Source organism: Chaetomium strumarium (genome assembly GCF_033439665.1).
Source record: "Chaetomium strumarium strain CBS 333.67 chromosome Unknown B0T15scaffold_1, whole genome shotgun sequence".
NCBI lineage: Eukaryota > Fungi > Ascomycota > Sordariomycetes > Sordariales > Chaetomiaceae > Chaetomium > Chaetomium strumarium.
Genome location: NW_026944429.1, coordinates 7,214,073 through 7,228,507, shown reverse-complemented (window position 1 = coordinate 7,228,507; position 14,435 = coordinate 7,214,073). Strand labels below are relative to the sequence as shown.

Genomic DNA, 14,435 nt, shown 5'->3' with positions numbered 1-14,435 from the left:
TTGTGACTTTGTGGGTTCGGGATGGGCTGGTGTATGAGTTTTGGGATGGACTTCTGAGTTTTTGGGTTTGTCGTTTTGGACTTGAAAGTTCCCTTGTCTAAGTAACGTTACGTATTCAACGGAGAGGCCTGGTCACTCTTCATAGCAGTAGAATCAGAATGATCTGATCCGGCTCTGGCCTTTCCGAGACAGTCGGGTGTCCGCCGAGCCTTTAGTATGGTGGATCGGAGGCCGCGCGTTCCGTCCCCTGCCCCCTATACGGATCATATATTATTAGTATGTCAGCGACTCGTTCGTAACATTCAAGTCCAGATATTCGCGTACCGTCGGCGACTTATCAACCTCTCCTCAACTCGTACTATCCGCGCCCAAACCTCAACGGCCAACCGACATGTCCATTTCAAGCTCCCCCGAAGCCAGCATGGCCGGCCATCCTTACAACCCGCCAGATCTAGCACTGCCCGGCTACATGCCCAACAAGACCTCGGTGCCGATCCTCCTCGTGTGCTTCGCCGTTGGCGTGAGCTTTGTCTGCTCGACCACCTCCACGCTAGCACGAATGGTCCAGCCCAGCATCGGCAGGGGCAGGCTGTTGACGGCCGTGTGGTTCATGCTCTGTGGCTGCATCCACCTGTTCTTCGAAGGCATGTCTGTCTGTTTGTCTATCTGTCTGTCTGTTTGCCGGGAGAAAAGAAGTGTTATTCAAGTTCTTTTCTCTAAATGCTCAATACGTACTACTAGGTTATTTCGCGTATCACAACGCCGCGATACCGGGACGTGTCGACCTCTTCGGGCAGCTGTGGAAGGAGTACGCGAAGTCGGACACGCGCTACCTGACGCGCGACTCGTTCGTCGTGTGCATGGAGACGGTCACGGCGGTTGCCTGGGGCCCGCTATCCTTCCTCGTCGGCTGGCTCGTCGTCACCGACAGCCCCTTCCGCCACCCGCTGCAGATCCTGGTCAGCCTGGGCCAGATGTACGGCGATGTGCTGTACTACGCGACCTTCTTCTTCGACGAGTCGGTCTATGATGCGGTCTACTGCCGGCCTGAGGCGGTGTATTTCTGGGCGTACTTCGTCATGATGAATGGGTTTTGGATCGTCATCCCCGGGTGGATTATCATTGACAGTGTGATCGAGACTGCTAAGGCGTTCCGCTTTGTGCAGAAAGGGGAGAAGGTTGCGAAGCAGGCATGACCGGTACTTTTGTTGCTTGCTTGCCGCACGGTGCCGGCAGGGAGCATTTCCACAGAGCGGGATCAGGCCTTGTAATTTAGGTAGATAGTATGTACACTGTTTTGGATAAACGGGTGGATTAGGGAAGGAGGAATAAAAAAAGCTTCAGGATCACTCCGTCTTTGTCCTCGGCAAGCCCGATGATTTCGAAGATCACGATTCGCTGCTGCGCATTTGGTGCGTTCACTCATCACCGTACTGGAGGCTGGTCTCGCGTCCCGGTGCTGGTCTGGATGTATGTAACATGACGGGACACAACGGTACAGGTCTTTCAGGCTGGCCAGATGTCGTTACGCTGCCAACACAGTATTGCCAACAAACGACGACACATTCAACCCGGGACCTTCCTGCCTTCAACAAGCTCAATCCATGCCGATATACGAAGGTAGTGGGATACTACTACTATTCCGACTTTAAGACTCGGGTCCCAACCGGACGCCCCGGCTTATGGTATGGGTATGAAGAAGACGAGACACGAACCACCGTGCGCGTGTGTCGTCTTGTGACGCACCCCGCATCTCGGCGTACTCCAACTACGCATGTTTATGCCCCTAGAGGGATAGAGACCAGACATCTCATATTCTTAGAAAAGCCGTTGGAGCTAAGGTACGCCTGGGCATGCACCCCACGTTATTACCCACCAATCCGCGTCTCGCTCGGCATGCATGTCCCCTTGAAAACGGTCGGGGAAGTCTAGGTAGATGCAGCTGTCCATACCTACCTACGTAAGTGCTCGCTGATATTTACTCAATAGTTAGGTAGGTATCATTGCCTTCCAACGTCCTTCCCTTGCTTCGATGGAGGCGAATGGCGGAGTGGCGCGCTGTCCCCCTTTGTTGCCGCTCCTCTTCCAACTTTCCATCGTTCTTCGATATCACATTCACAGGAGTCTTAGCCTATCGATGGGACGGATTGTGGAGAATACTACTATACTAGTACCCTGATTCTAGTCCCAGTAGTATCAACCTCCTGCTGCCAGACTCTAGCAGCGGTGTATTGCACATCAACACCTCCCGACGCGATTCAGCCCCTGGGTTGCCCGTTTGAACCGATGTCGGGTAAGGAACACCGACAAACAAGCTCGATCGAGAGGGGTTTTGTGGCGGTGCGAGGGCGCCGTCTGTGTTGTCCTACTCTACGGATATAGTCCCAGAGAAGGGACGGATCTGCCGGTGCCCAGTTGTACCCGCCGGTGGGGTTGCACAGCATACGTAATTGTTTGGCTCAAGCTATCGATGCAGCTTCTAGCATACCTTGGGCACTGAGAAAGCTTGCGGGCTTCTGCCATACTAACCTCTGACTGGGTGTAGCCGGCCAACGGTGCTGCTCTGCGGAACCGACGCTGGCTTCGTACCTCTTTGCTGGTTGGCGATCGGATTAGTACCAAAGAGTGCGAGCCGTACCATCAGTGTGTCTCTCGCTCTTTCCTCAGTACTATGTAGTAGTAGTGTGTGGTAGCAATATCTCCAAAGTTCTTGGAAAGATCGAGGCGAACACATTGCTTGTGCGGGCCCCAATCACAGCTCTCAGATCGTCCTCCTTCTGCATTTGCCGTGTGCCGTTGACCTTCCCTTATTATTATCCCGGCTGAACCGTCTGAGGTTCCCGTGATAGGAGAGGGACGAAACGGATGAGGGGTTCCCACAGGTGCATACTTCACGCAGCTCGCATCACCGAGAGACTGTTTTGATGGAATGAGGAGACGTGCAGGTTGATGCGCGGTCAGGTGTGTTGAGGACCGCCGGCATTGGCCAACCAGACTTTCGGACATCAAAGACGATGAAGGGGTCCGAGAGGGGAATTCGCGTCTCGGCGAGTCCAACAATCGAGAGGGGTTTGCGAGCCGATGGAGATTGTTCGGCATCTTCGTGACTTGGATACTTGGTTAGGTGAATGGCAGGAACATAAGAGGCCCGATATCTCCCTGGGGGACTTCCCTCCTGGATGGTGTTGAGTGTGTTGAGTCGGGCCTCTTATCTTGGAGGGATTGTCCCAACATCTTCTCGCATTTGGTGGTCTTAGGTCTTCTATCGCGATGTCGCCGCTACCCGAGGAGTTCGACATCATTGTGTGTGGCGGTGGGAGCTGCGGATGTGTGGTGGCAGGGAGGTATGAACACATCAAACATTGATTCTCTTTGAAAGCCCCTCTCACAGTATTCCCTCGAATAGGCTGGCCAACCTGGACCACAACCTCAAGGTCCTGCTCATTGAGGCCGGCGAGAACAACCTCAACAACCCGTGGGTGTTCCGCCCCGGTATCTACCCGCGGAACATGAAGTTGGACTCCAAGACGGCAACCTTCTATGAGTCTCGCCCGTCGAAGTGGCTGAGCGGCCGGGCGGCTGTTGTGCCTGCCGCCCACATCCTTGGTGGCGGATCCTCCATCAACTTCATGGTACGGAGCGGCGACATCAACAGTACACAGTGTCTTGAGAGCATGCCGTTTGCTGACCTCGATGCAGATGTACACGCGCGCCTCGGCGTCTGACTATGACGACTTCCAGGCCAAGGGGTGGACGACTGAGGAGCTGCTGCCGCTCATGAAGAAGCACGAGACGTACCAGCGTGCCTCGCACAACCGGGACACGCATGGGTACGAGGGGCCGATCAAGGTTTCCTTCGGCAACTAGTAAGAACCCCTGTTCCTGCGCAAAACGGCGGTGCGGATGCTGATGTGTATGCGCAGCACATACCCGATCAAGGACGACTTCCTGCGGGCCGCCGAGTCCCAGGGCATCCCAGTAGTTGACGATCTCCAAGATCTAAAAACCGGCCATGGCGCCGAACACTGGTATGCCTCTCTCTCTCGCCGGGTGGGCGTCGTGAGTGATGGAAAGTGAAGCTGACAGAAAGCACAGGCTCAAATGGATCAACCGCGATGTAGGTGGCATTGCCAACGCATGGATCTGTCCTGGTTAGCACAGGCGGTCCCAGTTAGGTAACTGACAAATGACCACACCATATTCTAGACCGGGCGCCGCAGCGATAGCGCACATGCCTACATCCATGCCACGCGCGCTGTCCACTCCAACTTGTACCTTGCCTGCAACACCAAAGTGGACAAGGTGATCATCGAGAACGGCCGAGCGGTTGCCGTGCAGACTGTGTATGTCGCTCTGAAATCTCCTCTCCTGCCCAGCTCTGGGTTTTGCTGACAAAACCATACAGCCCGACGAAGCCAATGGGTGATGTGCGTTGTCACGGCGGCGGCATGTGCAGAGTTGTGTGCTAAGAGATTGAACTGACGCACCCGTAGAATGCAGGAACTCGCATCTTCCGTGCTCGCAAGCAGATCGTCGTGTCCGGGGGGACTCTGTCGTCTCCCTTGATTCTGCAGCGATCTGGTATCGGTACGTCAAATCAAGCTCACTGAGGAGATACTAGTAGTAGTGTTGGTCTGCAAGACACTCGAATGCTGAGACTATTTTTCAGGCGACCCCGACAAGCTGCGCCGTTGCGGAGTCAAGTCCATCGTTGACCTCCCCGGCGTCGGGCTCAACTTTCAGGACCACTACCTGACCTTCTCCGTCTATCGGGCCAAGCCGGGGACCGAGACGTTCGATGACTTTGCCCGCGGCGACCCCGAGGTGCAGAAGCGTACGTTTCTCTCTTGGCAATCCCTTGAACGGAGCATTGCCTCGCTGACTGCCATTCACTCCAGGCGTCTTCGAAGAGTGGAACATCAAGGGCACCGGCCCGCTCGCCACCAACGGCATCGAAGCCGGCGTCAAGATCCGCCCTACCGAGAAGGAACTTCGCGAATTCGAGTCCTGGCCAACGCCTCACTTCACGAAGGGCTGGGAATCCTACTTCAAGAACAAGCCGGACAAGCCGGTGATGCACTACTCGGTCATCAGCGGCTGGTTTGGCGACCACATGCTGATGTGAGTAACTAACAGAAGTCCGTTTTCCAACCCCCCCTCCCAACATGACTGACACGAATATACTCCACAAAAGGCCCCCCGGAAACTTCTTCACCATGTTCCACTTCCTCGAATACCCCTTCTCGCGCGGCTGGACGCACATCCGGTCGGCGGACCCGTACGCGGCGCCCGACTTCGACGCCGGCTTCATGAACGACGAGCGCGACATGGTGCCCATGGTGTGGGGGTACATCAAGTCGCGCGAGACGGCGCGCCGCATGGACGCCTACGCGGGCGAGGTGCAGGCCATGCACCCCTTCTTCGACTACGACTCGGAGGCGCGCGCCTACGACCTCAGCCTCGAGGACACCAACCGCTACGCGGCTCCGGGCAACATCACCGCGGGCATCCAGCACGGCAGCTGGAGCGTGCCCGTCCCGGAACCGGACGAGAAGCTGCCCGGCGCGCACGTCGTCAGCAGCAACCGCAAGGCCCGGCGAAAGGAGCTCAAGTATTCCAAGAAGGATATCGAGGCTATCGAGGAGTGGGTCAAGCGCCATGTCGAGACGACCTGGCACTGTCTTGGCGTAAGATTACCTTACCTATTCCCCCCCTCACTGACTGAACTCGGAGAAGATAGAAGAGAGGAATGTGACTGACACGTGGTGTTTTTTCTTTCCTTTGGGCAGACATGCTCCATGGCCCCGAGAGAGGGCAACAGCATCGTCAAGCACGGCGTCGTCGACGAGCGCCTGAACGTGCATGGCGTGCAGGGCCTGAAGGTGGCCGACCTGAGCATCTGCCCGGATAATGTGGGCTGCAACACGTACGTGAAACCCTTGAGATTGAGTTTGACGGTAGTTACTAGTACTAGTCTCTAACTTTAATCATGTTCAAAGATACTCCACGGCGCTCCTGATCGGCGAAAAGGCCGCTGTGCTCGTCGCCGAGGACCTCGGCTACTCGGGCGACGCGCTCGACATGAAGGTGCCCGACTACCATGCGCCGGGCGAGAACCGACTTGCTTCGAGGTTGTAAACCATGGGCGATGCATACCCATACTTGGAGGAACAGTTTGGATACCTGTGATGAGTGGACGGTAACGGTCAAATTGAACGACGTCGGTCTTTTGCCGGGATGGTTGGTTCAGCATGTAACGATCTTACTTTCTTCATGTCTTGGGCGTTCGAGTCATTTTGGGTGGTCTGGTTGTTGCTCTCGAAGTCGCCCGCTCTTTCTTCCTGACCAGACAGATTGTCATCGAACGGTTGAGGTTCCAAATAACGGACAGATTGTAATCGTGTAGGTAGCGAGGCGCCTCCGATTGAACCGGAATTCAGACTGTCAACTTTGCTTGAGACTTTGACCTACCCAGGGTCGGGCAATTCTCCCTTGTTGAGACTCATTCAACATCATGTTGCAGCGAGTTCAGTTACGTTTCGGCGTTCCTTGCCTTTCTGAGGATATGATCTGCTCTCCACAGTTGTGGATAATATCATCGTCTAGCATATTATAATAAGAATATCTTACATCGAAGTGAACAAGTGCGCCTGCGGCTCATCGATGACGCAGCCATGCGTCTCTGTCAGCGGCATTCAGCTGTGGCATGGCCTTGCCGTAGACCCAAACGGGGGGCCAGCCCCTTCCCATCCTCAGGCGCTCGTGCTAAAGTGATAGTTCTCCCAGAGATACTCATAATCCTCCAAAATGCCCGCCAGCAACCCGGGCATCCGCCGCCGCACCCCTTCCACCATCCCCTTAGTGACGTTCTCATAGAAGGCGCCGCGCATCGCCCACCACCCCATCGCCCAACCACGACGACTCCATTCCTCGCGCTCGAGGGGCGTCGTCCGCAGGCCCCGATCCCGCAACTGCCGCGCCGCCAGCTCCACCCCGACACCCAGCAGCCACGGCGTCCACGATTTGCGCTTGTCCTTACTGCGCGCCAGCGCCACGGCAAACACCAGCGGCGCCAGGATGTGCAGGATCTCGGCCGCCTGCGCCGGGCCCTGCAGCCGGTTGAGCAGCTTCGCCGCCGGCTTGATGTCGTCGGCCGTCAGCACCCGCGAGAGCAGGTACCCGCTCGTGTCGCCCGGCGCAGGGAGCGAAGGGAGGGTCATGCCGGTGCGGGGCATGGTCCACTCGCCGTTGGGGCCGAGCTGGGGTGGCGGTCTGTGATGCGCATTCGCGGAGCCGTTTGCATTTGTGTTTGGGTTTGCGCTGCCGTTGCCGTTCGGCTGCCGCCGGTCCTCGTCATCTTCTTCCACAGCAAACTCGTCTTCTCCGTCCTGCGGCTCCTCGGGCACCGGATCCCGCTCGGGCAGCATCGGCGTCACAAGCGGCCGCGACCGCGTTATCCTCAGCAGCAGCAGCCTGCACACGGCCTTGACGGCCTCGAGGAGGACGACGACGCGCCAGCGCGTACGCTCGCCCCGCCGCTTGGCCGCCATCTCGCACAGCAGCTCGACGTACTGCACGATCTGCAGCACGTAGGCGACGCGCCGGTACAGCGCGCTCTTGAGCGTCCAGAACCGCGTGTATCGGCTGTGTGGAGACGGCGGATGGGCGAGCGAGGACGGGGGCAGGGCGAGCTTCGACAGCGCGTGCGCCCGCCGCAGGAGCGTGTCGTGGTATAGCGAGAGCAGCTGGACCCCGCTGTGGATGGACTCGGATGCAATTTCGGCATCGCGGAAGCGGCCTGTGAGAATGGCGCGGATATCAGTAATGCATGCTAGCTACCGAGTTTTGCATCGGTCGAACTGGGTTGGGCAACAGACCGGGTATGATGTAGGTCAGTGACCGCAACGTGGACTCGATCTGTGACACCTGGTGCGCGTTCTTCGTGATGAAGTCATCGTACTTGTGGAGTAATTGCGACGGCATCGACAGAGTGTTGCTGATACCGGAGCGTTTGGGTGGGATAGCCCGTTGGGCTTTCTGGTCGCTGTCCGAGGGGTTCATTGCGAAGCGCAATCGCGTCAGACCCCGGACGCAGCATACAAGTGCAAGGAGCTTGTGTAATTTTTTAGTCCGGAGGAATCGCGATCGCGTTGAGTACTAGAGAAAGGATCGGCGGAAAAGTCTGAAGGGTGCAACGCCGAATGTATCTCGTTGCTGTTGGCAAGTTTTCCTCGGGCGTTTGCATCAAATGCTCGCGTCGGCTGAGGTCACGGTGGGTCTGGGGTTGAGCGCCAATGCCTCGGCTGCGGGGAAGCCGGGGTTGGGGTTGCAGGAGTCTCCCGACGCTTCAAGATGATGGGGGATTGGGACTTCGGAAATGATCTCTCAAAACTCTCTGCTAAGGTAGCTTATGACGATCATGCATCTCGTATCAGAGCCTAGAATGTCTAAAAGACATTCAAACAACACAGTTTCGAACACTTCAGCCGTCCGCCCCAGGGCCCAGAGCCGCTACTTCCCGAGTCCTCATTGCCTCAAGCGCTCGCCCTCAGTTTCGCGATTCTCGCTCTCGCATTTTCAGTGTTTTTCTTCTCGTCATAGATTGATGTGACGCTGGGATGAGCAGTGACGGCCTCCGCCCACTTGGTAAAGTTAGGCGCCTTCTCCTCGATCGCTGTCCAAAGACGCTTGGGTAACACGTCGGCCTTGGTTAAGCTCTTCAGACGCAGGACAAGTGAGCCCGTCAGGACCTGCACCATGATCAGCCACCTCTTCTTAACTAGCATGCCGCGCCACCGAGAGGTAAGTCTCATCTTACCTCGGCCAAGGTGAGCTTGTCGCTGCCACCGAAGAACGGGTTTGCATCAGCGAGCCTAGGCTCAACTTCCGTGACAACGCCCGTGACAACCTTTTCGACCAATGGGCCGAGCTCCTCATCGGTCTTCGCGCTGTACAACCCGAACACCGCGCCGTTGACCTTGGAGACGTACGCGTCCACAAACTCGGCAATGCGCGCCCGGCGAAGAGCGCCACCGGGCTCGTTGGAGGCAGGGACCAGGTGAGACGGGTAGGTGTCGGTCAGGAACTGCACAACAATTGCCGACTCGATGATGATCTCGCCATTGTACGAGAGCGCCGGAACCAGCCCCCGCGGGTTGATCTTCAGGTACTCGGGAGTGCGCGGCGTGGCCAGATCGATGATAACCTCCTCGAACGGGATCTTGAGCTCTTCTAGCGTGATATGCGCGCGGTGCGCCCCTGAAACGAGAGTTAGCTGACGGAGAAGACGCCTGAACTTGTTGTGTCTACCCACATGGGCACCCATGGTTGGTGTAGAGGATGAGCTTGGCGTCCTGAGAACTCATGATTACTTTTGTTTGCGGCTTGTGAAAGAGACGATATGGTAGGTTTGCGATTGACTGAAAGTGAAGATTGTTATCGTTCAGAAGTGTAGCCAAGTGCTTTGCCTGTTGAGCAAGCACAGGAGCGGCGGTCCATATACGATGTCAACTCGGGGTAATGTTCCATTCGCTGACATATCAAAGCATTTGCGTCATGGATGGCGTTATCTCCACGGTAACACTCTTTGGGCCGCCAACCCAGCATTGGGAGTCTGCATAGGTAGTACGGCTTGGTTACGCTAACTTACAGGTGCCCTCATCGGAAGGATCACACCCCTCCGAGATTTCCGTAAATCTCAAGCGTTGAGGCTCTTTCTTCGCTTCCCATACCCCACTGTTAATAGCTCCCCCACTTTGCTTTTCTTCGCAGTTGTGTTACTTCCTTCGGCCCAACTAGGAGCTCCGTGTTGCGGATTACCAAGAAACTCTCCGACGGCGTGATTACAGTTTACAAAGCATCAATGCATCAACAATGCCGGTTGTGAATCAGCGGAAGGCACTGGACTCAGCTGTTTATGCAGATAGCGGAGCGAAGACTCACAGAACAATCATCGGGAAACCACAATCACGTAGTCATATAAGAAACAAGCACAGTGATCAAACCCATCACCAAAGACCAACATGACCATTAGATCATACTTGGCGTCCAGTTGCTATTTGGCTGTGAGAGCAAGGGCTCAAGTAGTTTGAGTGCCGTGCTGTACCAGCAGATGATTTGTGCACGATCAACTTGGGTATAAATATCTGAAGGGTCTACACTACCCATACTGGTGGCCCTGCATCTTCAATGATCACCCGCTCCAAATCATGGAATTCGAGTGTTCCTTGACCCTAAGGACACTACAGTTCACAGGGAACCGCTAGAAATCTAGCCCAGCAGCCCCGATCAGTATACATGTCAACAATATCTTATATATCCGCAATCTCATTCTCCTCTCAATGACGGCACTCGAGAATTTCAAAAGGCATTAGTATATCTGAGATGGTAAACTCATCAAGACCCTTCGGCCCCGGCCGGGGTCATCGCATGGCGGCGAGGATGCAACAGGGCGATACAATACCGCCGCTGCCAAAATCACGTTCTTCACACCAGAGGCAGCCCAGACGCTGCTGTCTAGATACGATTCTCCCGCCCATCCTGGCCTTTGTGGAAGACCACCGGCTGATGATGCAGGGTTACATGACACCGAAGACGGTTTGGCTCCGGATCCAAAATGTCACTGGGCGGAGTGGAAGAAAGTCTGTGGAAGTTGGAATACCAAGCTCAAATGAACCCGTTCACAATCAAGTGAGCTGTTATGAGCTGGTCATCGCGAGCCAGGAACGAGACTACGGACACGTATTTCGATTTCACCGGCGGCTCCCATACCAGCAACGTCACCAGAGCGAACCAGAGATCATCCGGTCTCTAAGCTACATTTGCCCCATCGAGATTTCGCCATATTTTATTAGGTATAAACATTTTGCTTCTTATTGTGAGGTTAGCCGTGCCGATTCGTGGCCTAGCGTCGCTCAGGAGGTACCTCCTCCGCAAGCCTCCGCTTGGAGTGACCAGCAGCGTCGACAGACCATGGCAGGTCCGCGTTGACAATGCTGAACAATAGGATGCTCCAAGGCACGCACCAATTCTATTCTTTCCGCCTTCCAAAACTTGAAGCATATTTTCCTCCCTGCTGAGCTTCCTTCCTCTTCCTGCTTCCTCCCAGCACCTTAGACCTGTTCAACATCAAGCCTCAACCGGCACCTTACCAAATTTCAAGCACTTCACACAACATTTCAGACCCAACGCTTCACTCCCATTGCGATGTCACATCTCGGTCACCTTGGGCCCAATGCCGGCCATGGTCGCGATAATGAAATCGAAGAACACATCTACGAGCAAGTCAGGCCGAAGAACAGCCCGAGCCGACCGTTCAAGCTCATATCCTCCTACCTTGCGTGTCCCATCGTCGCCGTCCTGCTCCAGGTGTTCGGGTTCCTGTTTGTTGGCATCTGCCTAATCACCTGCGTGAACACGGCAATCCAGGGATTCATCAATGTGTTGTGGATTCTCGATGATGATGGCGACAACGACAATGACGGTCACGCGGCGCTACCGATGCGTGGCTACGAATTCTCTATGCCGCCTACCTGTCCGCCCAGTCCCCAGACCGTCAGATGAGCCACTCTCCTCCTCTTCCAACGCAGAATCGGCCATGACTACCGGCACCGGCTTGTCGCGGGGCCAAAGGACATATCAAGGCTTGAGGAACGGGTGGTGGTCATTGAGAGTCAATCTGGATTCTTAAGGTACTTTATCTTACTCCCTGTTTTTGCCTTCCCTTCACAACTGGTAACTGACAGTGCTTCACTAGTGGACGACTTTCCCGACTACGATATTTCCATTTCCGCTACGACTGGAGTTTGAGATGCAGCCACGAGAACGAGTTGACAAGGGGAGTGCCGTGCTTGGGACAGGTTCAGGGGACTTGAGCACTGTGGAGGACGATTCGACAGGATGGCTTGGTTGATGGACATGGGTGGCCAACTCAATAGGCAATGGATCGTGCTTGGCAAACCTCTTTGATAAATCTTGAGTGCGAACTCTAAGGCTTCCAAGTTGCTCTCTCTTGAAATGCTTTCCGGGAATAAGGCCTGCCAGGCTTAGGCGGTAGGTTACATGGAATCCTACTGCATCATTGACAGTCACGGCTTCCAAGGTTGTCTGAGCCTTTGAGAAGGGGCATGCTTTGTGCGTCCCTCGTTCCAAATGACACACGAGCTGGCTCAAAGGTTTATCACTAATCCAACGAAAGCAGTAGAACCTGCGTGACAGCGCCGTGCAGCTGCAGAGTATGCAGCATGTCACTGCATGAGCACTGCGTGGTGGGGGTTTAGACGCTGAAAGGGGGAAGCCCCCGCAGTATGTCTCCCGGCTGTAGGAAGTTCCGACTTCATCACCATTTTGATTGTCCAATCTGCTTACATCCCATTGCTCGAACTATGGCATTTATGCAGGTATACAAGGCTGGATGTGATATAGCAGTTCTAGACTTATCCTCCTCGTGGTTCAATGTGACGTAGCCCGCGGAGTCGGCATGATCCAAGACACTAATATCATGGCTCGCTGGATCCCAGAATTATGCGGCCTCGGGCTCAGAGGCAACATCATGTAGCATACCCGTACAACTGCCGCCATCAACGTACATGTACGATGGCCTTCGGGGGGATTGCAGTCAAGAATTGCACACAAAGTCCATCAACCTCAGGGTCTGTGACAAGAGTCGAGCCAATGTGGCCGGGGCCACAAAAGGGTAAGCACGCACACTTAGTGCAGAATCTAGTAATGCAGCATGGAAGATCGGGAAATGGCGCCATGTCAGGAATGCGATGCCGGTAGCGAAGGTAGGGTAGTGCTAGTACTCATTAGTCAGTTCAAAGACACCAATGCCATGCACCGGATGCAGTTCCCTGTGCGTTGGGAAGGACGCGGCCCTGAAATGGAGGGATTCTGGGAATCCAAACATGAGCCAAACAAACCCTGGACATCGGTGGCCAGATTTCCTGATGACCGCGCATAAGGACTCGATGCCGCGCCCGAGGTATCCTGCGAAAAGGACCAGGGAATGTCAACCAGGTCCTGCATTCCCCAGTCTCGCTGGAAATCGTCAGTCATTCTCCACGCCTAAGGAGCCGCCCTCGAAGCCAGTCTAGCTCTTGACCTACACTTCCATCTATGTATGACCTTTGAGGTGAGTAGAAGTGTCTTCCCACCGCCAGAAGGTATGAGCAAACGGAACACTAACAATATAAACGAACAACCCAATAGAAACACAAAATTAAACCTTCAGATCCATCTCCTGAAACGAAAAGACACCATGTCGGACAAGCCCTGCGCCCATTTCACCACTCACGGCTGCACCACAATGGTGCCAAATGGCGTAGATATCTGCGAAGACTGCAAGAATAGTGGCTGCGCCTGAGCCTTCCCGTTCCCGTCCGTCAACTCGGGACTGACGACCAGTGGAGAAGGGTGTTGCAACACCAACCCAGACACTCTCGTCCTCCCGAGTCCTCTGAGGCTGCAACCGAGATCCGAACGAGTCATCTCAGATGTGTTACCAGCTAGCCTGTTACCGCCAGCGTTTTTATTCCTGATAGAAGACCCCTAATATGATTGTTCTTCCTCACGAGTGCTCGGTTACCCAGGTCGCTGTTTTCTTTCATTGGGACTACTCAATCTCATCTTCGGTATCAGTTTCGCTCCCTCAGTCTCAAGCGGTCGAGCAAGGTGGTTGCAATAATGCTCAAAGCCTAGCTCAGAGGCGGACTGGAAGCGATTTCTCGATATGAGCCGGTGTTTATGATGCCTCCAGGGTCTGTCGTTTGCTCTTCTTCGTGTAATTACTTCTGTCTTATGCTCATTGGTACGTTGGGTAATCGGCGTGATCTCGAGCCTGGTTGATGTCATGAACCCGTGGTGCCGGTAATCATACTTCTCCCACAGCTGTGTCGATCTCTGTAGATGTGAAATGTAAGCGTACCTAGTCATATGGTTCCTCTACCAGACTCAGCCTGTTCATATCTGAGACTTGCTATAGAGCCTAGGCGGCTTAGCTACCTACATTACACAAGCCTCAGACAAATAAAGGGGTCGTGATCCATCGTGGCACATTGCTCCATGTCCAAACACGTCTCTTACCCGTTGTCTCCTGGCCTTACCGACTTTGCTTGAGTGTAACAGAGGTCATAATCCTGACAAATCGACGAGATGATGCCCAGTCCGAACTATTGTAGCACTTACGACTGCTCTTTATGGATTCAGGAAGGCCGGCATCAATCCCTGATGCCTCGCCGGTCCAAGCACTGCCTACGTTCCTGTTGCCCCGTGGTCGTTGCTGTTCTGTTTGGCACGGCGCACAGCGACCCCCCGCTTGCCGAGGGCCGTGCTTTGGAACGACTGGCCCAGGCCGCCCAAGACCGTGGACGACAGTGGCCGTCCCCGAGGCACAACAACGAAGGCGCGAATACTACCCCCGCCGAAGCCATTCGTCG

General features: G+C 55.1%; 5 protein-coding genes across 5 annotated transcripts; 3 read left to right on the top strand and 2 right to left on the bottom strand.

The window, feature by feature from the left end:
* Nucleotides 1-146: 146 nt before the first annotated feature.
* Nucleotides 147-1,348, top strand: B0T15DRAFT_522007 (Emopamil binding protein-domain-containing protein). Its single transcript, XM_062868595.1, has 3 exons — nt 147-254; nt 325-642; nt 740-1,348. Exons 1-3 carry the CDS (start codon nt 217-219, stop codon nt 1,194-1,196), a joined length of 813 nt encoding a protein of 270 aa, XP_062727385.1. The 5' UTR covers nt 147-216; the 3' UTR covers nt 1,197-1,348.
* A 1,804-nt stretch (nt 1,349-3,152) lies between these two features.
* On the top strand, nt 3,153-6,530 carry B0T15DRAFT_522005 (GMC oxidoreductase-domain-containing protein). Its single transcript, XM_062868594.1, has 13 exons — nt 3,153-3,344; nt 3,407-3,632; nt 3,700-3,866; nt 3,924-4,028; nt 4,096-4,117; nt 4,207-4,343; nt 4,406-4,427; nt 4,494-4,587; nt 4,670-4,834; nt 4,899-5,121; nt 5,195-5,687; nt 5,790-5,926; nt 6,000-6,530. The coding sequence occupies exons 1-13, from the start codon at nt 3,271-3,273 to the stop codon at nt 6,136-6,138; spliced, it is 2,004 nt and encodes a 667-aa protein (XP_062727384.1). The 5' UTR covers nt 3,153-3,270; the 3' UTR covers nt 6,139-6,530.
* A 21-nt stretch (nt 6,531-6,551) lies between these two features.
* On the bottom strand, nt 6,552-8,232 carry B0T15DRAFT_427987 (peroxisome membrane protein). Its single transcript, XM_062865677.1, has 2 exons — nt 7,878-8,232; nt 6,552-7,798 (listed from the first exon to the last, which is right to left on the bottom strand). The coding sequence occupies exons 1-2, from the start codon at nt 8,059-8,061 to the stop codon at nt 6,753-6,755; spliced, it is 1,230 nt and encodes a 409-aa protein (XP_062727383.1). The 5' UTR covers nt 8,062-8,232; the 3' UTR covers nt 6,552-6,752.
* A 311-nt stretch (nt 8,233-8,543) lies between these two features.
* B0T15DRAFT_376883 (thioredoxin-like protein) lies at nt 8,544-9,365 on the bottom strand (the record flags this gene model as incomplete). The annotated part of the gene is made up of 3 exons (XM_062864236.1): nt 8,544-8,750; nt 8,819-9,258; nt 9,314-9,365. Coding segments are annotated over 3 exons (699 nt in total), but the record flags the coding sequence as incomplete, so codon positions are not given.
* Nucleotides 9,366-11,205: 1,840 nt separating this feature from the next.
* On the top strand, nt 11,206-11,562 carry B0T15DRAFT_490201 (uncharacterized protein; the record flags this gene model as incomplete). Its single annotated transcript, XM_062866660.1, has 1 exon — nt 11,206-11,562. The coding sequence occupies one exon, from the start codon at nt 11,206-11,208 to the stop codon at nt 11,560-11,562; it is 357 nt and encodes a 118-aa protein (XP_062727381.1).
* Between the last annotated feature and the right edge of the window lie 2,873 nt (nt 11,563-14,435).

Coding starts and splice junctions, on each gene's coding strand:
- B0T15DRAFT_522007 (XM_062868595.1), top strand. CDS start 217: ATGGTGGATCGGAGGCCGCGCGTTCCGTCCCCTGCCCC. Junction 255..324: donor CGCGTTCCGTCCCCTGCCCC/CTATACGGATCA, acceptor ATATTCGCGTAC/CGTCGGCGACTTATCAACCT. Junction 643..739: donor TGCATCCACCTGTTCTTCGA/AGGCATGTCTGT, acceptor ATACGTACTACT/AGGTTATTTCGCGTATCACA.
- B0T15DRAFT_522005 (XM_062868594.1), top strand. CDS start 3,271: ATGTCGCCGCTACCCGAGGAGTTCGACATCATTGTGTGTGGCGGTGGG. Junction 3,633..3,699: donor GATCCTCCATCAACTTCATG/GTACGGAGCGGC, acceptor ACCTCGATGCAG/ATGTACACGCGCGCCTCGGC. Junction 5,122..5,194: donor TTTGGCGACCACATGCTGAT/GTGAGTAACTAA, acceptor ACTCCACAAAAG/GCCCCCCGGAAACTTCTTCA.
- B0T15DRAFT_427987 (XM_062865677.1), bottom strand. CDS start 8,061: ATGAACCCCTCGGACAGCGACCAGAAAGCCCAACGGGCTATCCCACCC. Junction 7,799..7,877: donor ACTGACCTACATCATACCCG/GTCTGTTGCCCA, acceptor CCATTCTCACAG/GCCGCTTCCGCGATGCCGAA.